The sequence below is a fragment of the Chaetomium fimeti genome, assembly GCF_033439085.1.
Source record: "Chaetomium fimeti strain CBS 168.71 chromosome Unknown B0H64scaffold_5, whole genome shotgun sequence".
Classification (NCBI taxonomy): Eukaryota; Fungi; Ascomycota; class Sordariomycetes; order Sordariales; family Chaetomiaceae; genus Chaetomium; species Chaetomium fimeti.
In genome coordinates this window covers 1,490,542-1,516,330 of record NW_026944333.1, presented here as the reverse complement: position 1 = coordinate 1,516,330, position 25,789 = coordinate 1,490,542, and the positions used below count along the sequence as shown (strand labels likewise).

Genomic DNA, 25,789 nt, shown 5'->3' with positions numbered 1-25,789 from the left:
ATTTTTTTACTGGAAAACAGGACAAGAGAAAGCTGGGGAGCGAAAGATCAACCCCCTTAATTACTTCATAGGCGTACTGCCCGTAGGTTGGCCAATACGAGCACCCTCAATAGGTTGGCGTCAAGACTTAAGGCCAATCCGGCGGCCGATCTGGCCCAGGTCTTGAAGCAACAGGCGGACGCGTATCCGCAGCTTCGCCGCCGCCTTGAGCAAGCCGCGCTGGAGAAAGCAACAGCACAAGACAGCAATAGCGACAGCGATGGCGACGGTGGCCGCAACAGCGGGCCGGAACATGGCGCTAGGAAAGCCAGCCCCCCGAATGCAGAGCTGCCCGTACCCCTTCCTCATCGAGGGCGCCGTTGAGATCAGCCATGCTCTTGACCAAAAGCTCATTGCCCTACTCGGTCTTACGGACTCTCGAAATACACCCGAGCTGGCCGCGCAGATCAATCAGGCGATTGGGAACGCGGAAGTGCTATGGAGGCTGCACGGGACTATAGTGTTAGGACTTAGCGTATCCGTGGTTGTCAAGATTGGGACATCGCTCGATCTCGACGAGGTGGCAAACTTGCGCTACATCCACGCACACGTTCCGGAGGTCCCAGCGCCGTCGTTCTTGGGCTGTTTGAAAGCCGGGCGGAGAACCTATCACTTTATGTCACGAGCGGCTGGTATTACTGGACTCGAATCTGTGTGGTCAGACCTCTCCGCCGAACATAAGACTTCGATCAAGACGCAGCTCAACAACATATTTTGTGCATTGCGCAAGGAACATCACGGCGGCTCCAAGTTTTGTGGCTTCGTATCCGCTATCCGCAAGGACACGAGGAGGCAACAACGGGTGAGCGAGCCTACGATTTGTACCGAGGCACAGTTCAACGACTTCTTGTGCTGCAAGGCTGGGAGGACCCCCCCCTTCGACTACCTACCTAATAAATCTTCCCAATAATCAATAATTCCATTTACATCCAAGAAACGCCTTGTAATAATCCGAACAGTCATTTCCACAGCACTCACCCGCAGGTCCCTCGGGTGCCTTCCAGTCCACGCAGGTCGCAGTGGCCCAGTGCTCGCAGCGGAGCTTCATGTCGCTCTTGGTGAACCTGCAGCTCGAGTCTCCGTATACCTTGACTCCGGTCAAGGAATCTGGTATTCGGTTGTTCGACACGCTGGTCTCCCACTGGTACGACCATCCCCCGCCTCTTGGGTCGCAGTTCGCTGGTCTGATGGGGAGAGAGTTGTCATACCCGTACAGGTGCTGGCTGTCGCCTTGTTTCCAGTACCAAATGCCGTACGAGGCGGCCATGCCCTCCGTGCCGACGGGGATCGGGCCCTCTGGTGTTGGCTTCGGTGGCACCGACGTGCTGGTTCGTGGTGTCGAGAAGGTCTCGTACGTCCCGTGTGTTACCACGTACCCTCCCCATAACGGATTCCCCGGCCCTGGGAGCGCTGCCGTGTAGTCGTTCCAGACGGGTGTGTAGGCGGGGTATGTCCGGCAATGGGAAGAGGTGTACCGCGTCGTGGTGGTGGGCCGGAGACCGCAACCGCTGATGGTGGAGTGTCTGGTGGACGTGCATGTCGATGTTCTGGTCCACAAGGGGGAACTGGATGTAAATTTGCAATACACGGTCGTGTGTGTGGCCTGTGATCGGGTTGAGCACCCGGGGTCGTTGGGGTCCCCGTTGCCTCCACCTCCACCCTTCGGGGGTGACGATCCGGGGGGGCAAGTCCAACCTAAGCAGGGAATGGGGAGCTTGGGGAGCGGCCAAATCAGTCCTGGACCACTGCCATCATCGTCGTCATCGTCATCGTCGTCGTCATCGTCGTCGTCATCGTCGTCGTCATCGTCGTCGTCATCGTCGTCGTCATTGATGCAGCTTTTGCAACACCCCGCGCAGGAGCATCTGTTTTGGTTGCAGTCGTTGCAGTGTTCGCCTCGGCATTCTTCACCGCAGCCGGCTGCGCAAGTAGGCATGGTTGCATCCGTGCTCGTGAAGCTGACCTTGGTCTTGCCCGTGATGTTTGGTGGCCAAGTCTCGGTCGCCGGCGGCGTCGAGGTGACATAGTACGTCAGCTCACTGGAGCTGTATGGCGGAATTGTTACGCTTGTCGGGGGGTTGACGGTGACGGTGGCTACGAAGAAGAGGGAGGGGGTGACACGGTAGGTCGCGCTTTCGACAGCGGCTTGCGTAATGTTGATGTTGAAAACGGGAATCCGGTCCGTCACAATCGGCGGGAAGCTGATGGTTGTGACTGTGGTCACAGTGGAACGGGTCTCCCAGTTCAGAATTATCGTCATAGTCGTTGGCGCACATGTTATGGTGGTTGTTGGGACCTCGTATGGCGGTAATACGAGGACGCAAGGCGGCGAGCAGCCGATGACCGGAACAGGGTCAGCGTTCTTCCAGATATCGCCGTCTATGTATGCTAGCTCACCGCTCCCGGACTTGGGTTTCCGGTTGCAAGACCCGGCCGGGCAATACCCCCCTCTTGCAGGAAAAGTCGCAGATGCCATAATCGTTGACGTCGGGTTGGAGCGCAAACCCCTCGGTATCTCGGGTGACGGGGGGCGCAGCGTTCAGGGAGCCAGTGGCTGTACAAGTGCAGATTTGGGAGGGACAATAACCAAAGTTGCATGCAAACGAACACAAGCCCTCCCAACCCGGACTCCCCACCCCGCTTCTGCATGCTGGGGGTGCAAAGGGGGAGACGTCTGGGATGACCAGGGGCACTTCCACCGTTCCGCAGACGTCGGAAGGGCACCCAGGATCCCCAATCTTCCCGAGGTTGCAGTTGAAGGCACAGAGCCCTGAATAATCGGCGCTTTTACCAGCCACGGGGTAGGCAATAACGCCTGTCAGTTCGGGCTTTTCCTGCTGAGGGCCGCTGGCAAGGCAGGTACAAGCTCCGATGGGACAGTAGCCGTACTTGCAAGAGAACTCGCATAGAGGAGCAAAGTCGTTGGCTCCCGTACCTCGAATGCAAACGGTATTCTTCGTGGAAAGCGCCTTGCTGACGGGGCTGCCTGAAAGCGCCTGACCGACCCAAGCGTTCCAGTTACAGCTCGATGTAATGGGGGTTCCGCTCGCGGAAGCGATCCGGTTGCCGTGACGCGAGAGCGTAACCACGACGTCACCCATGTGCCTCTCGAAGGTGGCATTTCCGTGGTAGAGACCAGCGCCTCCAGCGGGTACGTCGCTCCAAGTCCCTGTGATGGACACTCCACCGATGCTCACGGTAACGTCGGCGGTCGAAGCGAGTTGGGCCGTGTAAAACACGGCATCCCCCATGACCTGAGTAGGGTAGAATTCGAGTTGCAGCTGCGAAGCAGTGTTTCCGGTGGTAGATCCGTCATCTGTGCAGAGAGGGAGGTGAGCGGGCGACCGCACGGGGTGGTTATGGGTATTCAGGGGGTAATCAGGGGTAATCAGGGGTAGGATTCTCCAAAGAGACTTACTACATGTCGATCCAAGATTCGGTCGATACCAGAATATGACGCCCTCCTTTGAAAGGATGGTGGAATTCTTAGTGTACAAGTCAATGGCGGTCGGGAGGAAAGTGCGCCATGCATCGTGTGGCATGTCCTCGACAAAGTTGAAAGGCGCACTTCGCATAGCACCCAGTGCCTCGTGTCTAATAGGACCGATATAATGAGACTCTCCTGTAGCAATGTTAGAGATATCACCGACTCGTTCAACACTAGGGACATTAGAGAAGGCAGATACATACCATAATCATTCCAGCTAATGATCTGCACCCACTCTGGCTGAATGGTCAAAACCTCCTGCCACCGATCGTACCAGAGGTTGTCGCCCCTCCACAACCAATTCTTTTTCCACTCGGGGAGGTTCGTATAGAACCATGGAGAGACCGGCATCATGTACGGCCTGCCATCCAAGTACTGCAAATACGAGGCATCCACGTATGTGTCCATGTTCTGAGGGCCCCAGGGCCACGCCGCCCAGGAGAACAAGCCGTCCGCTACGCCACCCCCGGCCTCTATGGCTGCCTTAGCTCCTAGAGAAGACCAGTCAGGGACGAAGAAGCAACCGGTGACCTCTTTGATGTCGTACCAGTCCTCCGCCCGCTCGGGCCCCTCGAAGGTCGAGACGAGCGGCTGTCCGTTGTGCCGATACTGGGCTCCACGGTCCTTGTAATTGAGAATGGTGGACATAACGAGGGATTTAGACCAAGGGCCGTTGCCGGCGTAGTCGAAAGAGAAAAAAAGCTTGAAACCGCCGACGTTGTCGGCGGCCGCGTAGGCGTGAGCAATAGCAACGCTATTCGTGAGCTCATCGAACGCCATATTCAGCGCGAAGGCGTCGATATGTGCCGCTTTGGCCATGAGGATGTCATCTTCCCATTGCTGAAGCGTGTAGTTTTCCGCGTTTGAAACCTGTTGCCTTGTTAGGACGCAGTAGAATGTTTAGGACGAGGAAGAAGGGTTGCCAGATAAGTACCATAAAGTGGGCAAAAACGGCTTTTGCATGGGCTCGTTGCAAAGGCTCCAGCGCCATCAGTGCCAAGGGTAACAGCGAGAAGATCAGCATCGTGACCAGAGAAAGCAGACTATCTAGCCGTGGTGATGTTGGCAACGGGGGAAGGATTGGAACTGATGAGCAGCTCTATCTATAAAGCGGTTCGTGGTATAGCAAAACCACGCCCCTGAAGTACCCGACCGCGGAACCGGAGTGCGGCTATCTGGCAGCCCAGCAACGGAGACTGAGCCTTGCCAGCGCCAAATGTAAACGGACCCATGTATCACATACAAAAGGTACCGGGGACGGCCCAGTCACTTGTGGCTTTTTCACTCGACTATTCCTGTCTGAAGTCTGGAGCTAGTAACATAACAAGCCAAGGGTAAAGTCCACGTACACAATGCATCTCAGGCCCAGAACCTTGTAGGGTAACGCAGGGAACCTATAGTGCGACCCCTGTCCACGCCTGGTGTAGTACGTGTCCCTGAATAGTCAGAATACGGATAACACCTCACTCCGTAAAGGCGGATACTGTCCCGCTGGAGCCGACGGCGTCAAGAGTCCGCCTTAATCACGTGTGATAGCGAGTACGTAGGTACTCAAAGAGAAAGGAGATCCATCATGTTGCTCACCTGTCTCTCCCGTAGAATCAATGCCAGTTTGCGCTGATATGCCGAGCTCTTTTCGAGAGACCATCATCACCCTACCCTAGTCATCGAATGGCGCTCAATCTCCTCCAGCGGTGGGGGCAGAAAGTGTTCCTACTGCTGATACTTAGCAATGTCGGTTTCGCACTGGTCCCTCCTCTCTCAAATTCTCTGTATGTACTATGACTTTACCTTTTCGTTCTACTTTTGTTACTTCCTAACCCCCCCCCCCCCCCCCCCCCCCCCCTTCTCCCCCCCCCCTCTTCCCCCTCCCCTCTTCCCCTCCCCTCTTTTTGGTTTCTTGCCATTATTCATACTGTGTCCCTTTTGTCTTCTGATACAGTCGCAGTGATTATCCGTTTGCTTCGCTACGTTTTGCCACCCGTGAATCTGAAGGTGACGGCTGCCTCGACTACCTCTGTACCATAACGACGTGCGGCTCTAGCTCCTGTGACATTGGGCCCTTGAGAAGAAGCGGCTGCCATGATGGTTCGAGCGATCAGCCACTTCGCCATCAGGTATGGAACGACACATCGTTCAGTTATGCAGGGGTTTCAAGGGCCGAGCTGGATAAGCTCCTCCGCGGCGGCTCTTTGACGAAGAGGGTGTTTAAGACGGACGACAAGGGATGGGGTGCCCGTGAGCTAGACGAGTACTTACCCAAGCTCGTCGAGGGCGAAGATTCCGATTTTAAAGGCCGTTACTTTGACCTTATCGAAGACAAAAAAGAGAATACAGTTTCAGGGGAATTCGTATTCAGGGGGGAGGAGGAGTTCACGGTCGGTACAGGTGGTTTGCACGGCTGCACCATTGTCACCATCGTCAGCAACCGTGCGGTTCATATAGGGCACTACTGGGAAGTGTCCGCGATGGGCGGCAAGGTCGACGATTTTGATCCCGTTACTTTTCTCCCCACCGACCCCCGAGGAATCAACTTCCAGAAGCGTGTCCTCAACGCCATCGTGGGTGGTGAAAGGGACCCCGAAACCGCGGGTGACCCGTTCAACCCATGGCTATATAATCGAGCCACGGACCAAACGCGCGTTATCATCACGTCACCGTCGGTGTGGGACTGGCGCGGTCCGACGGTAGACGGCATTGGCCCCGAGACTTGGCTGTACCGGAACCGTATCGACCAGATCATCGACGCCATCCTCGGCAAGTTCGTCGCCAACAAGCCCAAGGTCGTTGTTCTTCCATACAAGCGGCTCCTCTGGAGCATGGACAGAAACGGGGAACCCGTAGGGCAGGACGCGCACCTCGTCGACAAGACCGCGCGCGGCAGCGCGTTCTTTCAGTGAGTTCGTTGTTCCAGCCTCGCAAGAGATGGAGAATCGCTAGAGTCCAATGTACTAATCCTAATCCCCTTGCAGATACAGCGGAGAATACAAAGGCTCGTACTGGAGATTGTTCTATGAATACACTATCTACAGAATGGGGGACGAGCAGTGGATTGGCGAGCATCAGCCGGGGCCGGAATGAGAACTCTGCCTGCAAGGAGCACCCTCTGCTTGTCAACTACCTTTCCGGGTGTGAGTAGGGTAACTTATCCCATTGTGAGCTTGAGAAATGGCTGCCAGTAGACACGATAACGGGACTGAGTATCTACCTAGTAATGCAATGAATGACGTTGTGCTGCTCACTCTCTGCCAGTTAGTTGTCCGGGCATTCTTGCTTCGGTAATTTTAACCTGCACTAATAATCATTTATTTGGCTCAAAGTGAACGCAGAAGTGCGAACATTCCAAAGCATGTATTAACGTCAAGAACCACCTCGAATCTATCACGCGCTCTGTGGCCCCAGGGGTGTTGTTATGGGCCACCGGAGGAGAGCTCACCTTGGTGTCATCTTTGAGAAAAGTAGGAATACTTTGGTCATAATCCCTTTTTTCAGAAACAGTCTTTACTGGGCACTTGCCAAACTTTCCTTTTGCTGGCCAAGAATCAATATCATTTTCTCTGCCTAATACTTCGTTTAGATTGGGGCGTGTCCTGGCGGGCTAGTTTCTATCGTTCGTCACCGTTCTCTCCATAGCTCCTACCGCGTAGTATTCCTCGGGGTTCTCGTAGATGTAATTACCAAGTTATCATGGACAAGCACACAAGCTGACAGCACCTCGAGGTGGCACGTGGGTGGCGACAACCGGTGGCGAAAACTGACATAAGAATGCCCCTCGTTCCAACCCAGCTGGGTTGAGCATCAAAACCAGTTTCCAAGACGCAAAGTAAATTGAAAAGCCTCGAGCCAAATTAACACGCAAACCATGCCGTTCAACTTTTCTTTCTCCAGCTCCGTCTCGGCAGTCAGTGTCGGGTCCGGCTCCACCAACGGACAGAACGGGGCCAGAGGATGGGCCTACAAGCGCGAGTCCTACTCTAACAACAACGGGTCTGGCGTGCGCACGACCAAGCAGAAGCTGGGCGAGGCGCCGCAGACACAGACCAGGATCTACGACGCCCAAGGCCGGCCGCTTTATCTCGAGGGCGGCCATTATCATAGGGCGGCCGGCCTAGACGACAGCGTCCCGCGCATCGAGGATGTCACTGAGGATCAACCCCCGAGAGCACCTGAGAGGGAGGCAAGGAAGTAGGGCAGTACATGGTCGAATGCGTTAGGAGAAATGATGATGGATGGAGTGGTGCAGGCTTATCCCGCATGGGTGATGGCACAAGCGGCGGGGGCTCTCATTAATTGTGAGACCGCGGTCATTTAACTCATGTGTGGCATTATTTCAAGCGTGGGACACGTTAACTTGTATATATAACACAAATCACAACCTGTTAGAGGTCAACGTCCTTCCCCTTCGCTGAGATACACCTCGACCTGCACCCTGTGTCGACGGGCAATACAGTACCTTAGAATTAGATAGTTTGTGGTTAGAAATCCGCTTTCACCTACCTATTCAACACATGTAAGATTGAGCCAGCGTTACTTCAAGAAGTCGAGCACCAACCCGATGGCAATCCTCCGACATCCTCCCCCTCCCCCTGTTTCCAACCACCACCCGCCCCTTCCCAAAACACACAAATGCCTCCATCAAACCGCCCCACGCCATCCGCAGCGGCGGCAGCAATGGACGAGGAGAACCAACAAGAAGAACAAGACCAACCCTCCGACCCCTCCGACTCCCCCACCCCCCTCCTCCACGCAGTCCAACAATCCAACCTCCCGCTCACCTAGTACATCCTCTCCAACCACCACCACAACCCCGATTCCACACCACTCAGCTTCTACGACCGCACCCCTCTCCAAACCGCCAGCGCCACCGGCGCCCTCCCCATCGTACGCGCCCTCCTCGCCGCGGGCGCCGACGCCAACGTCCCCGGCGGCAACAACGGCGGGCCGCGGGGGGTCATGCCTTTGTGGTGGACGTGTTGCTGGTGCAGGGGAAGGCGGATCATGGATGTGCATGCGCCGGTGGAGTGGTATATAGGTCGGACGGCGCTGCAGGCGGCGTGTGAGGGGGGGGGTGTGGGTGTGGTGGGGGTGTTATTGGGGTGTGGGGCAAGGGTGAATGGGAGGCTGGGGAAGTATAGTGGCTTGAGTCCGCTGCAGGAGAGTGCGTGTGCGGGTGGCTGGCCGCGGGGGCGGAGGTGAATGCGGCGATGACTTACTACGGGGGGTGTACGGCGTTCTATGCGGCCGTGGAGCAGCGTCATGCTGGGGTGATGGAGGTATTGCCTGATAGGGGGGCTAACGTGTTGCACACGGCGTGAAATAGGGGGTGGATTCCAAGTCAAATTGCGAGTCTTAGAGGTCATGAGGAGGTTGCGGGTCGGATGAGATAACAGGAAGAGAAGCCTAATTAGAGGTATTAGGGGCGGCGGGAACGGCGGGTGAAGTTGGCGCGACTTCCGGAAGATCGGGGTTATCCTAAGAGGGCATGGGCGAGTTAGTGGCTGATAGCCATCATCGTCACTGACGCAAGCTACCGCCGGGGTTTCACTTCTAGGGCTATTATGTTGAAAATGTGCAGCTAGGAAGGACATTCAACTATCACGGGACGGATTGTGGCCGAAGTTTGGTCGATGGTAAAAGGCTCGGGGGTCAAATTAGCGTTCAAATACCTTCCCTGCCCATACATGATGACCAGGCTCAGCCTAGTAATATATTGCAGTCCCTCCGTTGTTCGTTCCTTTGCCTATCCGAGCTATGGATAATCCTCGAATTCAGGGCGGGTATTCTCGTACAAAACAACCTTCTAACATCATACACAAACAACCTAATGGGACAAACTCCACTCCAGCACCGCCATCAAGCGAAGTTCATACCGCCGTGGATGATTTGCTTACCAAGCACTTGGTTCTTGATGGTTCCGAGGAAAGTATTGACGTACTGGTGGCTCATACCCTAGAAATAGTTAGATGAGATAGAACACGAGGGGTTTCAGGCTTCCAGAAAGGTTGGCTCACAGTGTCCTTCGTCCCGTTGTCTATATCCGCTACCATTTTCTTGATTACAGATACCACACTCTGGTATCCAGGGTCGGCCGGGTGGTTGAACTTGCACATGGTGAAGTGGTCCGCGTTGATGGGGGCGAAGTCACCGAACCCGGTAATCCGGGAGTCCAGCTCGGGTACAACCTTGAGAATGAGTGTTAGCACCACGAAGAAAAAGAGATAAAATCCACTTCAACAGCGCGTAGGAAGGGCGGCCGAGGTGTGCAAAGTTGGGCGAGCAAAAGGTTTATGGGTGGCGGAGGGAGTTATCGGGGAACATCGCTCTGAACTCACCATCGCGCCGTGCACTTTCTTCGTCTCATGAAAAAAGGCTACCTGGAGCTCACTCCTATTCCTCATGCGCTGCTGGAGAACTGATGCGAACGGTTCGGCCAATCTTCGCAGTTTCTCGGATTTCTGTTCGAGGTCTTTTACCCTTTGGGTCTGAGATCTGTGATACACCCCACCGAAGACACCGGCCAACGGGGCTATGGCTGAGCCATGGAATGGTGTTCCGAGAAAGACCATGCCGCGAGTATTGCTAGCAATAACGGTGGCGTTGTCGGACCCGGCCCCGAGTGTGCCCTTGACGGCCAACTGGATGGGGTGATTTGGTTCAGCTCTCCTGTTCCAGAGGGGGAAGGGAGGGAGGGACTAGGTACTGACCTGCGCGCAGACCAAGCCACCGAGGCTGTGGGCCACAAATATTAGGGGCCGATCTGCGGATTGTGTCCTGGCTCGGAACCCAGAAAGACGTTCACAGAGATCGGCTGCTTGAGTCTTGATCCTACCATCGGCGAGTTCATCGTCGAGGTTGAACTTGGTGACATCGGCATCATAACCAAAGGTGAGGATCCGAGCATCCGATATGTCGTGGCTGAGGAGCTTCTGTGGCCAGAGAAGGCCGTTATCCGAACACCAGGTGCTGATTCTGTTCTCGCACAGGCCATGGACAAAGACAATGCTAGACGAAACAGTTAGACACCATGGATGACAATAGATGATGAAGACGACAGTGAAGTCCGCTGTTGGGATGATGGGGACAGGAAGGAAATCAAAACATGGACGAAACGTGTTGTGCGTGAAACATGACATTAGTGGAAGGAAGTGGGAACGAACTCGAGTTTTGCGTCCCGCGGGGAAGCCAATTCGTGAAACCCAAGCTCAGACATATTTCTCGCCGGGCGATAAATGTGATAAATGGATGAGATCGATGGAATGCGACTAGTGACAGAGTTCAGGAGTTGGGTAACTCGGGTCGGTCTGGTTTCGAATGTATCGTGGAAGCTTTAAGGGGCGGACGGTTAAAGCGCACAGCCTGATGAGAGTTTGTTGACAAGAAAAGACCTGAGGGAGTTGATGAATACCCTCCATATTTAATTATTTCAGAGACTCTTCAGTGCATCCAACTGCCACTTGGTCAGGTTGATGCTTCCCTGGGCGCGTTGCGTGATTCTCTCGGCCAGGCGCTTAGATGGCCAGTCAAGACTTATACAGAGGGGCGAGGCGCCGATGACACCCCACCACCGTGCAACGCGCGTGGGAGGATCGCCAGGCTAATGTGGCAAGACGTTACACTGCGGCCGACAAGGGTCGCGCCTGGACCAGAATATCTTGAAAGTTAAGCGCTGGGAGTTTCGCATCCCTGGGTCCCAAACCGACATTAAGCGCCAGCTTCTTTGGTCCTTGTCATTATCAACCCAACATCCCCCGTTTCCCATCTGCATTAATGTGATCTGTACTTTCATTAGATATCGTGCTCAGGAAATATGGAACCAACAGCAGACTCCATCGGAACACCCCGGTCGATCTCGAACCAGGTGAATGGTACTCAGATTATATACGGATCCCAATATTTTCAGGGGTAAGGTTGAATGCTCCAACGCCAAACCAAAATTAGAATACAACTAACAAGTCTCAACACATTGTGACAGTCCACCCCTCGTACCCCTCGTCACGATGGAAGAGCAATGTCTTGCTTTTCTGGCCTTTGGGGCCATGAACGATCGTTCGGTGGAGATAAAAAAGCCGACAGCTGGAACATGTGAATGGCTATTTCAACACCGGAAGTGGAAACGATGGCTATCCGATCAGGGTGATTTGATGTGGATCAAGGGGAAGCCAGGATCCGGCAAATCAACCCTACTGCGGTATGCCGAGCGCGAGCGGAAGAAGACAGGGGATGGTCTTATCCTGTCATTCTTCTTCCACAGCCGTGGCGAGGAGCTCCAGCGAAGTCCCCTTGGCATGTACCGCTCACTTCTCTGCCAGATCCTCAAACAGGAACCGACATCCCTCTCGCAGCTTGTTGAGACCTTCATGTACAAGCAGAATGAAAAACATGGTTCAGAGGCTACATGGAGATGGGATTCTGATCATCTCGGTAACTTCTTGGACTGGGCCATCGATGACATCCTAACACGCCGCACCATCTGGTTGTTCGTTGATGCCCTGGACGAATGTGGGCGAGAAGGCGCAGAAGAGATCCTGCAACGTTTCAACCAACTCCGCCGTCGTGGGTTGTTCATATGCGTCAGTTGTCGACACTACCCACTCCAGAACTTGGATGATGGTTTCGAGATCAACGCCGAGGACCACAACAAACACGACATCGTCAGATACACCCAAACTCAACTGGCTCATCTTGAATCTAAAACGGCGCTCTCCATTTCGGATCTCATAGCGGCGTCCTCCAACGGTTGTTTCAGTTGGGCTTGTCTTGCGGTTGCGCGACTGCGGAGAACGGATATTGCCATTGGGAGCCAGGAGATTGGGAATGTGATCAGACAGACGATCGACTCAATCCCCCAAGACCTCGACGATCGTCCCAGGGTTCTCGCCCACAACATTGAAGGAACGCCAGCCGTTCTGGCATCAGTGCAATGGGCCAGCTTCGTGCAAAGGGCCTTGATGCTGCGCAACTTGTTGAGGTGGGCTGTCATGGTCGGCTCCAACACCTCGCAACCATCACGGGTGCTCGAATGGTATTGAATCTGCGCTGTGGCAGTTGAGGACACACAGAGCCCCATTGCTCTATGGGTGGAGAATAGGGCCAGAAATACAGCAGCAGAGACAGAAAGCCGGAACTTGTCTTTATTCAAGCCCGCAGAATAGCGCCTCAAGAAGGTCGCATGAGCCTCGCATCCTCATCCGACTCCTCTTCACTCTCCTCCTCTTCCTCTTCCTCTTCCTCCTCCTCACTATCTTCACCCTCCTCCTCCTCCTCAGATTCTTCCTCCTCACCAGACTCCTCCTCGTCCTCCTCTTCCTCCTCCTCCTCTTCTTCTTCACTCCCCTCCTCAGCCAACCAATCATCCAACGTCTTCTCACCCACCCCATTCGCCGCCTTCGGGCCCCTCACGCCCCCACCACCACCACCACCACCGGCAGAAGGCGACGCCCGCGCGCCAGCAGAGGACATGGACGAGACTCCCGCAGCCGCATCGAGCCCCTCAGCCGCTGGAACAACCCTCTTCTCGCCATACCGCTCCGCCCCACCCTCCACCTCCCGCAACCGCGCATCCGGCTCGCTGCCCTCCTCCACCCAACCCGGCAAGTCCTCGTACCCGCGCAGGCCGTGCACGCCGCCACCACCGGCCAAAACCAGCGCGGCCGAGCCGAGGGTGTACCCGCGGCGCGTCTCGGACGGGCTGGGCGCCTGCGGTGCGGGCTTGGGGGCGAGCAGCATGAGGGTGGCGAGCTGCGGTACCGACAGCAGGGACTTGTACAGGCGGGTGCGGTCGCGCAGGTCGTACGAGGTGTCGTAGCGCACGAGCAGGAGGAGGTAGCGCCAGAGCTTGGCGACCGGGTGGTCGTCGTCCTCGAGGAGCTTTGGGCCGCCGCCGGTCGGGGGTGGGGGTTGGAAGGGGTTGTCGTCGAATTCGGGCTGGGGTTGTGACTCGGAGCTGGATTGGGTTTGGGATTCTTCCACCTTGCGGTTGAGGTAGTGTAGGTAGACTTTTGCGCCGAGCAGGACGATTTGGCGCTTGGCGAGTTCGGATTCGGAGGCGAAGTCTTTGACGAGGATGCGCAGCACGTCGGCCGCGATGTTGTCCTCCCCATTGAGCCCCGAAAATTCGCCGACGAGCCAGATGATGCTTGCGCGGGCTTGAGGGTCGGTGGCGGAGTCGAGGTTCTTGGCGAGGCGGACCACGGTTGCGACGTGCGCCGTTGGGTCTTGTTGGATGAGGTGGCGGATGACGGTTAAGCTTTCCGCTGCTAAGGTGCCGTCTAGACTGGTGATCTGCCCCAGGAGCAGGCGTAGACAGCGAGGTGCGGTGGCGGTATCCCTTTGAGCGCACCGCCCAATCGCTCTTACGGCCTCCCTGACGAGCAGCTTGTCGGAGCCACGGCTGAAGTGCTCCAACTCGTTGAGGATGAGGCTCTTGACGTGTGTCGGTGCGTGGGGGAAGATAAGCGTGAGCATTTCCAGCTTGAGTTCCCACACTTGCTGTGTGTCCGTTGCGCGGACCAGAAAATGAGTGGCGTACTTGACAAAGTCCGCTGGGCAACTGAGGCAAATTGAGACGATGTTGAATAGGGCGACTTGTTGGATGTCCTGGGCGCCACGGAGTAGCGCTACCAAGGGCCCTATGGCCGACTTGGTGTACTCTGGTGTGCCGATGGCAGAGTAGCACCTTGCGACGGCCACCACAACACCAGAGTTGCGAGACTGCAAGAGGGGCTTGATGCTATTCAGGAGGAGCTCGAGGTCGGAGTCGAGGACCGCCACCTGTTCAGCCTCCGAGCTGTCCTCCGACCTTTCGCCGTAAAAGTCCTGAAGGTCGGCTGCCCTCTCCTTACGCTTGACGGGCTTCGTCCTCCTCGGAAAGCACTTCCGCGCATAAACGGTCATTAACCGCAGTGTCGACAGCTGGCTCCACTCGTCCATATCCACCACCATCTTGACCAAGCTCCGGTAATGTTTGTGTATCAAGTCTATCCGCTCAGGACAGATGGTCATGAATGCCGTCACTGCCGCACCAGCCACATAGTATTGTTTGTCGCCGAGCAGGGTCGAGAGGTATTCCAGAAGCTGGGGTAGTTGTGAGGGGTCGAGTCGGTAGCACTTCGGAATGGCCAACGCTGCGGCGCGTCTAACATATGGGCTCATGTCCCCGGCTCCCTTCCGGATAGCCAGTGACACGATCTGGCTGATAACCGGCACCCGGATGCCCGACATGGTGCGCAGGGCCAGCGCCCGCACCTGGGGGTTCGTATCTGACAGCGATTTCTGGATGGTGTTGATGGATAGGAGGGCGAGATCGGGCTCCTGTTCGGCATGGTGGATGAGGTAGATGTAAACCAGCTTTTTAATCTCGAGATTCGGGGACGCGACATTCTTGACGACGGACGAGAATAGAGGGAGTGTTTTCTGGCCGCGGTACATCATCTGACCAGGCATCAGTTAGCTGACAAGCTGTTGTGGTGAGGTCGGCAGGGTGGCAGCGCACCGAAGTGACACGCCGTAGTCCGTCAAGAACCTCGCGCTCATTGCGACTATCTAACAGCTTCTTAACCTGGGTGCGGTCGAGGGGTCGGGATGCGCTCCGCGAGCTTCGGGCGGCCGAGGCAGCGTCGAGGGTGAGTTCTCGGGCTGTAGGGACGAGTCAGTGCTGGCGGCATATTCTAACATAGCTTCGAAACACACCATTCTCGAGCAACGTCGAGATCCTCGCTATTGACTCCATGTCGGGGTGGTGGTGTTGCTCCGTCGGGAGCTTTGAGCTCAGGTCACTGTTAGTGTTGGTTTTGGGGATTGATTGACAGTGGCTTGGGGCAGTGACGTGAGCGGCCCAGGAGTTCCATGGTGGGGTATGCAGCTAAACCCCTTTAACGATAAATCGGGGTATGTGGGCCAAGATCGGGAGCAGCGCGGGTCGGTCCGCAAGAGGCACCCTCCGCAATCGATCGGGGCCGGTCTGGAGCTCGGATGCAAACAATTAAGCAGGGGGTCGTTGTGTCAATTGTGTACCAAGTGATACAACTGCATGAGGGACACAGCACTGTTGAAAAGAGTACGACCTGTCCCAATACTTCTCAACTTACACAACACGCACCACATGGAACCCCTCTTCCTTTCTCCAGCTCTGCCGTCCGACCTCCTGCAGTTCATCATCAACCGCTGCACCTACCCAACGACCCTAATCATTTGCACTGACCGAGCCGAGTTCCTGTCTTCCCTCACACAGGACCTCTTCCACCAACAGCAACAACCCCAACCACTCCCCGCAGATAGACCATTGGATGCCCCCACCACCACTCAGCAAGCCACAACAGATCCGTCTCACTCCAACCCACCACCACCACCACCACCACAACCACCGCCAACCGATCACCCACAACCCGACCCAAAGCCAGGCCAGCAGCAGCACCACCACCACCATCAGCAACAAAACAAACCACACCCCCTCCTTACCCCCTCCCTCGCACAACTCGCCACCACGCGGGGCATACGCACGGTGTTCGTGCCGACGGTAACACACCTGCGCGCCTTCCTGTCCGTTTTCTCCTCTCACCCGTCCACCACCGCTTCCTTGCCCTCCCCATCCACAAGAAACAAACACAACAAACCCCCGCACCCACCACCAGCACCACCACCACCACAACCACCACACCCCAACGGAAAAGCAGGCAACGACCAGTTTCCACCGCAGCTGGTGGTGTACGGCTTCCTGGCGCTGCACCGCGGCAGCAGCGAGTGGAGCGTGCAGGGGCTCGGGGCGAGCAGCGCGGGGCTTGTGGAGGCGGGGAAGAGGGCCGGGGTGGGGGTTGTGGTTGTCGAGGGGGTGTTGTCGTCGGGTCCACGGCCGGTGGGGTCGGCTGAGGGGGAGGAAGGGTTGGGGCTGGGGATGGGGATGGGGAGGAGGATGACGATGGGGGAGGTGTTGGCGGAGGGGGTGCCCGTTTTGAGCGGGGGCGGGAGGAGGGCTGGTGCGGAGTTGGAGGGGAGCGGGTGGGTTGGGAAGAGGGTGGATGTGGGGAGGGTGTTGGGGAGGTGGTTTCGGTTTCGGGAGGGGGAGTGGGCGGCGAGCGAAGGGGTGGATGTGGTGCAAGACAGAAATGCGCGGGAGGGTTGATTGATGAAGATGTGAGACCTGCTCTTGTGGTGACAAGCGTGTCAGTATCTCGTGCAGTGTATTTGTTTGTATGTGACAAACGTTTCCAATCCCAACCAAACGCCAGCGCCGTCCTATCCCGTGGTATCCTGTTCCGAGAACCCCAAGAGCCGCCCACCTACCCAACCTCATTACGACATTATACAAACATGATCGGGAACCGGAGGGCTCAAAGGGCCTGCTCCATCTCCGTCATGTACAGCTTGATGTGGGCCTCCATCTTGAGGTATTCGTCGTGTGCAGCATGCACCTCGTTCTCAATGTTCTCTTTAAGATCCAGCATCTGACAACCTGTTAACAGACTCCAACGCCATCATTCGCGGGGGGGTAACGTACCTTCTTCTCGATCTGCTCGATCCTAACCCTCCTCCGCTCAATATCCTTGCCCTTCTCGGACCGCTCCTCGGTCAACTTCTTGTGCACCGCACGCAGCTCCTCCATCTTCTCCTTGGCCCGTTGTGCCTTCTCCTGGCTCTGCGCCCGTAGCGTCTCGGTCCGCTCCATCCACTTGGACAATTGTCGCTGCAGGAGGCCCTCGGTCCGTTCCACCTCGCGCACGTTCGCGCCACGCTCCGTAAGCGCATCCCGCTGCTTCGTGTTCTTGGCGTTGTCTTCCTCCTCTTTGGCGAGTTCCACCGCGATTTCTTCTAGCAGTTTGATACAGGACGCCACGTCGCCGCATACCACTGCAAATGAGTCAGTTGACGTCTGCAGAGCCCGTGCGCGGCGGTCGAGCGAGTCGATGTGCGATTTGTCGTTATTAAGCGTGTTGCTCAGCTCCGTGAGGCTCGACTGCAGCGCTGAAGGGCTCTGGAGGGTGTACGGCCGGAGCTTGGCACTGTCCTGCTTCAGCGCCAACTTGGTGGCTGTCTTCTCTTCTAACTCCACGGCGAGTTCTCCCTTTTTGGTCTTGGCTTCTTCCAATCGTGACGCTACCCTCTCTTGATTCCGCCGCAGCTCCAGCAACCGCTTCTTCAAGTCCTCATTCCGCCGCGTCTTCTCTGTCACCAGTGCCTCCATCTGCCTCCTGTTGGCGCGCATCTCGTCCAGCTGGGCCTCCATGTTCTGGTTCTCGGCGTATAGTTGCTCGATGCGCGACTTGGCGTTCTCGGCCCGGTTGCAGTGCTCGTCGATGACACTCGTCTGGCTCTCGCGGAAGCGCACGAAGTTGATGATGTAGCTGAAGATCTTGACGAGGCGGTCGTGTGTCGGCTTGTACAAATCCATGAAATTAAAGTCGTTGACGCCGCAATCGAGCATCAGCCGGCGCAGCGAAGCGAAGAAGCCCATCAAGTTCCGCGTGTCGGGTGGCATCAGCGAGTCGCCAAAATCGCCGCAGAGGTCCTCGGCTGCTGCGCGCATTGCCGGGTCCACCGTCTGCCGTGACTTGTTCATAAGCAGTTCCCCAAACCATTCAAATATCATCTGGACTTGTATCGGATTCGGCTTTTGAAGGTCGGCGATTGTGAAAGTGATACCAAGCTCGTTGATGCAACCGACGATTTCGCGGTCTGGCAAGCGCATGTTGGCATATGCAGCCTCCTCTTCCTTCTTGCGCGACCGCGACTGTTGTTGCGCGGTCGGCATTATCGACATTCGCTGATTGTAAGCCATGTTGCCGGTTGTTGGTGCTGGTCGCGTTGCGTGGTGAGGTTTCGGCGTGCGATAAGACTTTTGGGCCAGTGTTGACAATCGCGGGGCGCGGCTGGACGGGTTGCTCGAGAAACAGATGTGGAGTGTAATTCTGAGTAATTACATAACCATCTTATCAGGGTATGCATGTATCAAAACGCGGATCTTGGCCAAACCAAGCGGCATCGTATCTTTAACCATTTCTCCGAGGCGAGGAGTCAACCGAACAAGTTCCAGCTGGTTAACAAATTAAGGAACAAAAATAAGCAGCGCGTGAATCGATCGTGAATGGTAGATTTAGGATAAAACGTACAGAAATATAAGAGATCTCAAATACAAAGCAACAAGGGGCGGATTAGAGCCACCCCAGCTCTGGTTAACTGAATTCGGTCAAATTTGAAATTGAAACATGGCCCATTCCTCATAACTCGCGGAGAGCGAGATCTGAACTGTGTAAACAATAACTACCTACTACCTAGGTGGGGAGCCAAAAAACTGCGTTGACGGTGGTAAAGACAAGCTGACTACGGAACTACCAGGTGCTCTCGACTGACCCATTACATTTGTGTTGATTTTTTCCATGAACTGACCGAGGACGCCTAAATGGTGAAGGCCAAACTATTCGTCTTGTTAGTTCTACCAGTAACTCTTTTTGACACTGGTGGCAGGATAAGTGATGCCAGCATTCTTTGGCTCACAGTCTGCCAGGCAGGTTCATGCAAGACGGTCACACCGTTTCCAACCGAAATCGCACTGCGGAAACGGTTCAGTCGTCAGACCCGAACGGTTGTGCCGCATTTAAATTGCCGGCGGGCTCCCAAAGGGTTTGGACCCTGAAGGCCAGACCACTGCATCATGTTGCCCAGTGTTCCATCGCCGTGGATCCCATCTCAGGCACAGCAGCATGCAGAGCAAAGGATCTCGAAAGGGCCTGCCAAACGATCCACGACATAAGAGGTTGGCTGGTGCATTAGTTAAGAGTCACTGCATGCATCAGATGAGAAGCAGGCAAAACTCCCCTCCAAAACTTGGCGACTGCCGCATTCCTTCGTCGATGCTTGCTTTGTGATAGTTCTCCCAGCGCCGGGTAATTTTTTTCCCCAGTGGCTTTCGCGTCACCGGCCGCAGTGTCACCGTGTCACGCAAGCCGGGCCGTGTTGTCTGTCTCCAGACGAGTGATATTGGGCGTCGGGAATAGCGGTCATGCTAAGATGCCGGGGGGCTCGAACCCCCCCAGTCTTCTGGTTTCTTGGCCAAGCAAAGAAAAAAGGATTCGAGCCGGATAGCAGCCCATTCGTCGCCTCGGGAGAGAGGGCTGAATCCAGTTGAAACGACGGAGAGGCTTCTCTTTCCAGCCAGTGATACTCTGCCCTCCATCGTGTGCAGGGCTCCGTCACTCCCCGCAGCTTTCGGCTTCGCGATTGGGTTCCCCCCACATTCGTCGCTTCAAAAGAGAGCTTTCCGGTTCCCGGGTCGGACGCTGCAAAGTTACTTGGTCTCCCAGGGTTGCCAGGCAATCCTGAAGCCCAAACTTTGACCTGTTTGCTTTCGTGTGGCAATAATAGCACTAACGGCCGGGTCGCGGCCGGACCCGAACGCTGCTTGTTGGCGTCCGCTCCCACGAGGCACGACGCATGAAGCCGCGAGGCCGCCGCGCCCACCAAATATTCAAGGTTGCGCTCGTCGCCAGATGGTAACTATGCACATCCAGTGATACCTCGTTATGTATGTCTCTGGACTGTCTGCGTCCATGTACTGTCGCAGCACGCTGCGGAAACACGTGTCAGGCTGGCAAGCAGCCGTAATGTGGTCGATATCCCCTGCGTTGCATTCCTGGACACTTGCAGCCAACCCGTCGCTCAGGCGGTCGTGACGGTGCAAGGCCCTGCAGCATTCGAGGCGGGTGAAATCAAGCTCTGGTAGGTTCGAGCTGCGGAGCTTTGCAGCATCTCCGCACTGTTCTTCTCTACACTACTGCGGTCCGTGAGTGATTTTTTGTCAATAGATCGGCGCCAGTTTGGACGATCGAGGCGTGTGTTCCGGTTCGACTCGATGGTGGCGAGGGAGGTGCCGTGCCCTTATGACATAATTCAGCTGCAGCAATCTCGCGGTTGGGCCCGCCTGCAACCTCGTCGCGCTCGTCCAGTTCTTTGCGCACCCGGGTACTCCGTCCCCCACGAGAATTGGCCGCCAAAGCGGAGAATCGGACGGATACGAGCATCGTCCACTGTCCGTCCGTATTGAATTGCGTAAGCCAAAGCGCGACGGAAAGCAAAGGACATCCATCCGCCCAAATTGGTGCCAGGATAAGAAAACTTTTCACCCATGCCCGATTTACATACGGGGTTTCATCAGGAACCTGACAGTGTCATTGTCAAATGCCCGTTCTCTGGCCCGGCTCGGAGGGACAACTGGGCTGAGCGGCAGATCCAAAGCCGTTGGGTGGGGCAGGCGCCAAGGAACAGGGCTGCTTCGCGGGATCCACTGTGACAGCAGTGGCCAGCAAAGAGGAAACGGCGGGTTGAAACGGAGAGAGAAGAGAGACGAGAGTGGCTACTCGAGATGGCAATCTGTCGGGTGCTGCAAACATGCATCTTCTTGAGAAGTGACGATTGATTTGGCGAATATGTGCTTTGAGATGGCTCGTGGCCCTGCTCCTGACGCTCATTGGGCTCATAATTGGGTGGTGGCCAACAAACCGGCGCATTCCGTTTTCCGTGCGAGCAGGGGGGATGACCAGGAAGCCCGGGTACCTTGCTTTCTCCCTTGCCAATCGATTCCCATTTTTTCCCCTCGGGTCTGCTCCCTGCACAAACCCTCAAATATTGCGTGGGCCCTTCCAGGTTCTCTGAGACACCGATCTCAGACATTTCCCCCCCGCACATACCGAGCGCTCTACCTGGTGATCATAGCTTTTACATGCTATCTATCCAGCGCCCTCACATACCTCTCGGCTGGACCCAGACTCAAATTTCCCTACATTCCGACCACTCGTGCTTACATTGGAAGCCCGGCACCACAATTTGTACCAAACAGAAGGCTCTCACCAATACGATCCTCCGCCTGCTGCATTCCACCCTCCTCGCTGCAGCTCTCGCTTTGGTTGTCGCACCAAGGATCTCGACATTGCTCAAGCATGCTTTAGCGGCGTCTCGTCCTCTTCGACGAATTTTCCAGTCGCGCAACCACCTCCGCCGACGTGTCACTCCCTTTTGATACTTTCAGAATGACTTTACACCTTTTCCCGCCCAGCACCGATTGCCCTAGTCAACAAGACGATACGCCTTACCGCAGAATCCTACCAACACCGACACTATCGCTCGACCGACGCTGAACTTGTCTCATTTCCAATCACGATGCCTTTGTGGCCGTTTCGACGGAAAAGCCGCCGCAAGCGCGGGCGAGCCAGCACGGTGGATCATGAAGAATACGAAGGACGAGTGGCAATGGCTGGGCTTCCACCACGGAGTCAAACGGTGCCAGAGGCCGCCATGCCCATAGACATCCCCATGCCGGATCGCCAAGCGAGTAAGCGACAACGGACGGGATCAAACAAGCTCCAGCGCAGGGCTAGGACGTACAGTTTCTCACCGGGACGCGAGGACTCTGTGCAGCTCGGTAGGAAAACGAGCAGGAGGGCTCAGCGAGAGGTGGATACGCCGATGCCCGACGCTGCGGGAGACGACGCGCTGTGGCGCGTGCCGACGCTTCACAACAGGAAAGATGGTGATCACCTGCCCCGGAAAATCTCCAGCAAGAAGCGGCGAAGGGATGACCGGCAACGCGAGGCCGAAATCAAGGCGTTGAGTAACTTTGTTCCTTTGCGGCCCGTTGCGGAGGATTGGATGGCTGGTCGTCCAATAAAGAAAGACAGCAAGAGATTCAAAGCAGCTTTCGGCGTCAGTATGAGAGGTTCCGACTACGACAAGTTCAACCGGTCGTCAGACATCTCACTACCGCTTCCCGAATCCATCGACTCCGCTCTTTCCTCGGACTCGGATTACATCTCTTACAAAGTTTCCGCTTTCGAAGCTCTTGCGCCTCGGCCGACTTTGCGCTACAGCACACATCCACGATTCGGAGCTTGTGCCCAGGATGGCGCGGGGATCGTACGCCGACCATCTCCACAACGTACAAAATTGAACGAGCCGATCCCCGAGGCAACACTAAGGGCACACAAACGTGTCGACAGTCTCGCTGATGACCTCAGCGCCGGCGACCTGCGCGAGCTGATGGAACGGGACCAGCGGCGACGGGCGAGAAAAACGCAGCTGGAGCAAGAGAAACTGGAACGGAGAATTGCAAGGCGCGCTGAAAAGCAGAAGGCTGCAGAGGCCGAGGCTGAGAGACACGGACGGGAATCACCGCCAAATCTAGAGCGAGGCGTTTTTGGCCGCGAGGATGTGGGATTGGGGGTTGGCCCAAGCTCCGCCGTCGTCACGTCATCAAAAATACGGCACTCGGGTAGCCCGCCGGCGCGTCGAGAAGAAGTTAGGGAAGCCGGCCACTCAGAAGTCACCCAGGAAAATAACCAGTCCGACCCAGTGGCCGCCTTCCACCGAGTAGACAGCATCATCCCCCTACAACCACCAGAGGCGCTCTCCGAAATCCGAGAATATGTGCCAGTCCGCGCAAGCCCTATCTCCAAGGGCTCGTTCCGCAGGAAACTATCACGATCAAAGTCCCCGCAAGATTCCGAAACAAGGACAGAGCAGTCTGAGAAACCGTCGAACAGTACCACCAAAGGCCCGCGGTCTTGGACTTCGTTCTTCCGATGGGCCAACAAAGCTAAGCGGAACTCAGGGGGGCCATCTTCCTTTTCCAATACGTCTCGGGATTCGATGCACACTACGCCGACACCGACGCCTCCCGTCAACGCAGTGCCGCGGCACCTTAGCTCCGGAGTGCCGAAGCGGACCATGTCCCGGTTCCGTGAAGATCTCCCTGAGCTGCCGATTTCGCCTCCAGCATCACGAATGCAATCGCCAGATCTTGAAGCTATTGATACCATAATCAACTCATCGGTCGGCGCTCATCCTGCTGTCATGGGGACAGCGCCCTCACCCTCTACACTCCGGCCGAGGCACGACACGCCAATATCACAACCACCATCTATCGAGCGAATGCAGGACACGCCATCGACCTTCAGTCACCCTGACGAACCGGGAATCTCTCCAGAGCCACAAGCTACGTCCCTGGCCTCAATCGACTCGGAAGGGTCATGGTTTGGAGGAGGACTGGGCAGAAAACGGAAGTCGTCAGGCATTCTGGAGCACGCATCAGGCTTGCGGTTTCCCCGGCAAGCCCCCGAGTCGGATGGCGAACGCCGGCCGGAAAATGAAACCACCAACGACGATATGTACATAGCCGATGACGATTACCTTTCACGCCTTGCGCCCCCCCATGGCGACCGGTCCGGATGGAATCGCAAATCTACCGGAGAAGCGCGGCCGTCGAGCGATTGGGAGGAGGAGGAGGCTCACTGGGGCAGCGTCAGGGGCCAGCAACCCACGGTCGTGCGCTCCCAGGCTGTTGGGCGGGTGAAGAGCCGTGAGGGTTTACTCAAGTCGTTCGGCGACGAGGGTGAAGGCACTCTTGAACAGGTCAATCCAGAAGACAATAGCGACGGCAGCAACGACGTCGGACTTCAACGAGCGAGGAGTGTCGATTACGGAAAAGCGCACGCTCGACATATCAGTGCCGGGAGCGCCCGCTTGCTCTCGATAACACCTCGGTCGTCGGTCGATGCGAAGCACACAGGCTTGCACCTGGCCAAGGATGTCTGACGAACTTCCGATGGCTGGGGAGAACGGTGAAACTTTGGAGGGGTGGACTGGCTGATCCCGAGACACATCACACTCATTTAACATTTCCTTATTTCTGTTTTACTTGCCGCCAGGCGTCCTTTCGACCGACCCTCATTTCGCTCCTTACCACATATTTCCTATCATCTACCACAGCCCTGAAATCATTCAAAAATGTCAAAATCCAGAAAACCACATCAGTCTCGGATCAGCCACCCAACCAACCCAATTTTCGTCTCATATTTTCTCCCCATATCGCCAGCGGAAAGCTCGTTCGCCCCGCCAGCCAGCCTGCGTCCGATGCGACAAGCACGAGTCTCGCTTCTGTTCTCACGGAGAATTTATTCTATATTTGCTAGGACACCGCCCTCAGTACGCCCAGGCCCACCGTACCGGGACGGGCAATGCTCAGGACACGAGTGGTAGTTATTTTTCATTTCTTTTGTCTCTTGCGGCAGGCTGATACCAATGGGCCTCTGGCTTCGAAGTGGAAAACGGCCGGATCAGGAAATCAGGTCAAGGATGCATGGTACATACCCGGCGGGAGGTGCGGAATACTGTTTTTTTCTCGAGGGGCATGTTAGATGATGAGCCCTGAATATAATGTGCACTGATGATGACGCAAAACGTCGCCCTGTCCTCTTACTACGTTGCCGGCGCGTGGATAAGCACTCTATCTCTTCTGCTTCGCGATACTTGGCGCGATGGATGGAGTTGAGCAACAGAATTGAAGACAATGTCATTAATCGAAATTGGGTCGCGTGGCACAAGCAGCGGCTGAACTTAATCCTACCTAACTTTGTGACAAACGTTACCTATTTGCTTGTCCTGGTAAGTGGTATGAGATTCAAATTTGCTGGCGAAAAACTCGGTAGGTCTGCCCCATACTATGCAAAACGACCCCCAACGCATGATACCTTATCGAAGATGATGCTGTGTCCGGCAAACGCCAGTTCGTCTTGGCGTGCGCGCGCGCCGAACACGCCCTAATTTTTTGAAAAAACGGCCAGAAGACCAGAAATCAGTCGAACTATCTACAGCTATATCAACCAACCCACCACATACGCGCACCGCGCAAATACCTTAAGCTATATATCTAAATACGTAGAATCAGAATATTGTATCCGATTAATGACGCGGATAATACGCGCTGAGATCTTGATGGTTTTAAAAACTGGTAAATTTTTGCTAAAAATCGCCAAGATCTGCCAAGCTTTGCCAAGATATCTTCGAAAAGTTCGAACAAAATCAAGAAAAACAGAAATCTATCGATACCTCAACGCGCATTATCCGCATCATCAATCAGGTACAGAATTCGGATTCTACGCATCTAGATATATTACTCGAGGTATTCGCGCGGCGCGCGCATGTCGTGGTTTGGTTGATATAGCTGTATATAGTTTTCTATCCTCCTATTTTTCCCTAAAAATCGATAAAAATTAGAAAATGTTGCGCAACCCGCGCGCGCGTGCCAAGACGTACTGGCGTTTGCCGGACACAGTGGTACAAGTGAGATAGGCTAGATCCAAACCGGAGGCTGTTGGTTCCACTAACAGACGCATGGCACCCAGTGCGAATCCCAAAAGTCCGTTACCACCCCTGGCAACTGGATGGAGACGTCATATGAAATTCAGTTCACGTAATTAGTGCGGTAGTATAGTACAGTGTCTA

At 55.6% G+C, this 25,789-nt stretch overlaps 11 protein-coding genes across 11 annotated transcripts; 6 read left to right on the top strand and 5 right to left on the bottom strand.

The window, feature by feature from the left end:
• Positions 1-78: 78 nt before the first annotated feature.
• On the top strand, positions 79-913 carry B0H64DRAFT_300309 (uncharacterized protein; the record flags this gene model as incomplete). Its single annotated transcript, XM_062800098.1, has 2 exons — positions 79-333; positions 434-913. Coding segments are annotated over 2 exons (735 nt in total), but the record flags the coding sequence as incomplete, so codon positions are not given.
• Positions 914-1,826: 913 nt separating this feature from the next.
• B0H64DRAFT_361620 (glycosyl hydrolase family 71-domain-containing protein) lies at positions 1,827-4,550 on the bottom strand (the record flags this gene model as incomplete). The annotated part of the gene is made up of 5 exons (XM_062801742.1): positions 1,827-2,446; positions 2,484-3,355; positions 3,458-3,661; positions 3,730-4,366; positions 4,434-4,550. Coding segments are annotated over 5 exons (2,448 nt in total), but the record flags the coding sequence as incomplete, so codon positions are not given.
• Positions 4,551-5,197: 647 nt separating this feature from the next.
• B0H64DRAFT_375071 (uncharacterized protein) lies at positions 5,198-6,607 on the top strand (the record flags this gene model as incomplete). The annotated part of the gene is made up of 3 exons (XM_062802391.1): positions 5,198-5,298; positions 5,475-6,422; positions 6,499-6,607. 3 exons carry the CDS (start codon positions 5,198-5,200, stop codon positions 6,605-6,607), a joined length of 1,158 nt encoding a protein of 385 aa, XP_062657782.1.
• Positions 6,608-7,328: 721 nt separating this feature from the next.
• Positions 7,329-8,048, top strand: B0H64DRAFT_475754 (uncharacterized protein). Its single transcript, XM_062808121.1, has one exon. It carries the CDS (start codon positions 7,389-7,391, stop codon positions 7,713-7,715), a length of 327 nt encoding a protein of 108 aa, XP_062657781.1. The 5' UTR covers positions 7,329-7,388; the 3' UTR covers positions 7,716-8,048.
• Positions 8,049-8,197: 149 nt separating this feature from the next.
• Positions 8,198-8,586, top strand: B0H64DRAFT_443347 (uncharacterized protein; the record flags this gene model as incomplete). Its single annotated transcript, XM_062806704.1, has 3 exons — positions 8,198-8,304; positions 8,353-8,490; positions 8,559-8,586. The coding sequence occupies 3 exons, from the start codon at positions 8,198-8,200 to the stop codon at positions 8,584-8,586; spliced, it is 273 nt and encodes a 90-aa protein (XP_062657780.1).
• Positions 8,587-9,246: 660 nt separating this feature from the next.
• B0H64DRAFT_183336 (Alpha/Beta hydrolase protein) lies at positions 9,247-11,024 on the bottom strand. Its single transcript, XM_062798953.1, has 5 exons — positions 10,684-11,024; positions 10,231-10,528; positions 9,859-10,161; positions 9,538-9,708; positions 9,247-9,475 (listed from the first exon to the last, which is right to left on the bottom strand). The coding sequence occupies exons 1-5, from the start codon at positions 10,734-10,736 to the stop codon at positions 9,380-9,382; spliced, it is 921 nt and encodes a 306-aa protein (XP_062657779.1). The 5' UTR covers positions 10,737-11,024; the 3' UTR covers positions 9,247-9,379.
• Positions 11,025-11,218: 194 nt separating this feature from the next.
• Positions 11,219-13,014, top strand: B0H64DRAFT_361617 (uncharacterized protein). The gene is made up of 2 exons (XM_062801741.1): positions 11,219-11,428; positions 11,499-13,014. Exons 1-2 carry the CDS (start codon positions 11,334-11,336, stop codon positions 12,553-12,555), a joined length of 1,152 nt encoding a protein of 383 aa, XP_062657778.1. The 5' UTR covers positions 11,219-11,333; the 3' UTR covers positions 12,556-13,014.
• B0H64DRAFT_361616 (AP-3 complex subunit beta-like protein) lies at positions 12,683-15,325 on the bottom strand (the record flags this gene model as incomplete). Its single annotated transcript, XM_062801740.1, has 3 exons — positions 15,215-15,325; positions 15,018-15,160; positions 12,683-14,956 (listed from the first exon to the last, which is right to left on the bottom strand). Exons 1-3 carry the CDS (start codon positions 15,252-15,254, stop codon positions 12,683-12,685), a joined length of 2,457 nt encoding a protein of 818 aa, XP_062657777.1. The 5' UTR covers positions 15,255-15,325.
• A 145-nt stretch (positions 15,326-15,470) lies between these two features.
• Positions 15,471-16,370, bottom strand: B0H64DRAFT_400259 (uncharacterized protein). Its single transcript, XM_062804053.1, has 2 exons — positions 15,735-16,370; positions 15,471-15,581 (listed from the first exon to the last, which is right to left on the bottom strand). Exons 1-2 carry the CDS (start codon positions 15,948-15,950, stop codon positions 15,507-15,509), a joined length of 291 nt encoding a protein of 96 aa, XP_062657776.1. The 5' UTR covers positions 15,951-16,370; the 3' UTR covers positions 15,471-15,506.
• A 231-nt stretch (positions 16,371-16,601) lies between these two features.
• Positions 16,602-18,370, bottom strand: B0H64DRAFT_400257 (Nuf2 family-domain-containing protein). Its single transcript, XM_062804052.1, has 2 exons — positions 17,019-18,370; positions 16,602-16,965 (listed from the first exon to the last, which is right to left on the bottom strand). Exons 1-2 carry the CDS (start codon positions 18,294-18,296, stop codon positions 16,852-16,854), a joined length of 1,392 nt encoding a protein of 463 aa, XP_062657775.1. The 5' UTR covers positions 18,297-18,370; the 3' UTR covers positions 16,602-16,851.
• A 3,435-nt stretch (positions 18,371-21,805) lies between these two features.
• On the top strand, positions 21,806-24,100 carry B0H64DRAFT_326055 (uncharacterized protein; the record flags this gene model as incomplete). The annotated part of the gene is made up of 1 exon (XM_062800721.1): positions 21,806-24,100. The coding sequence occupies one exon, from the start codon at positions 21,806-21,808 to the stop codon at positions 24,098-24,100; it is 2,295 nt and encodes a 764-aa protein (XP_062657774.1).
• Positions 24,101-25,789: the final 1,689 nt, after the last annotated feature.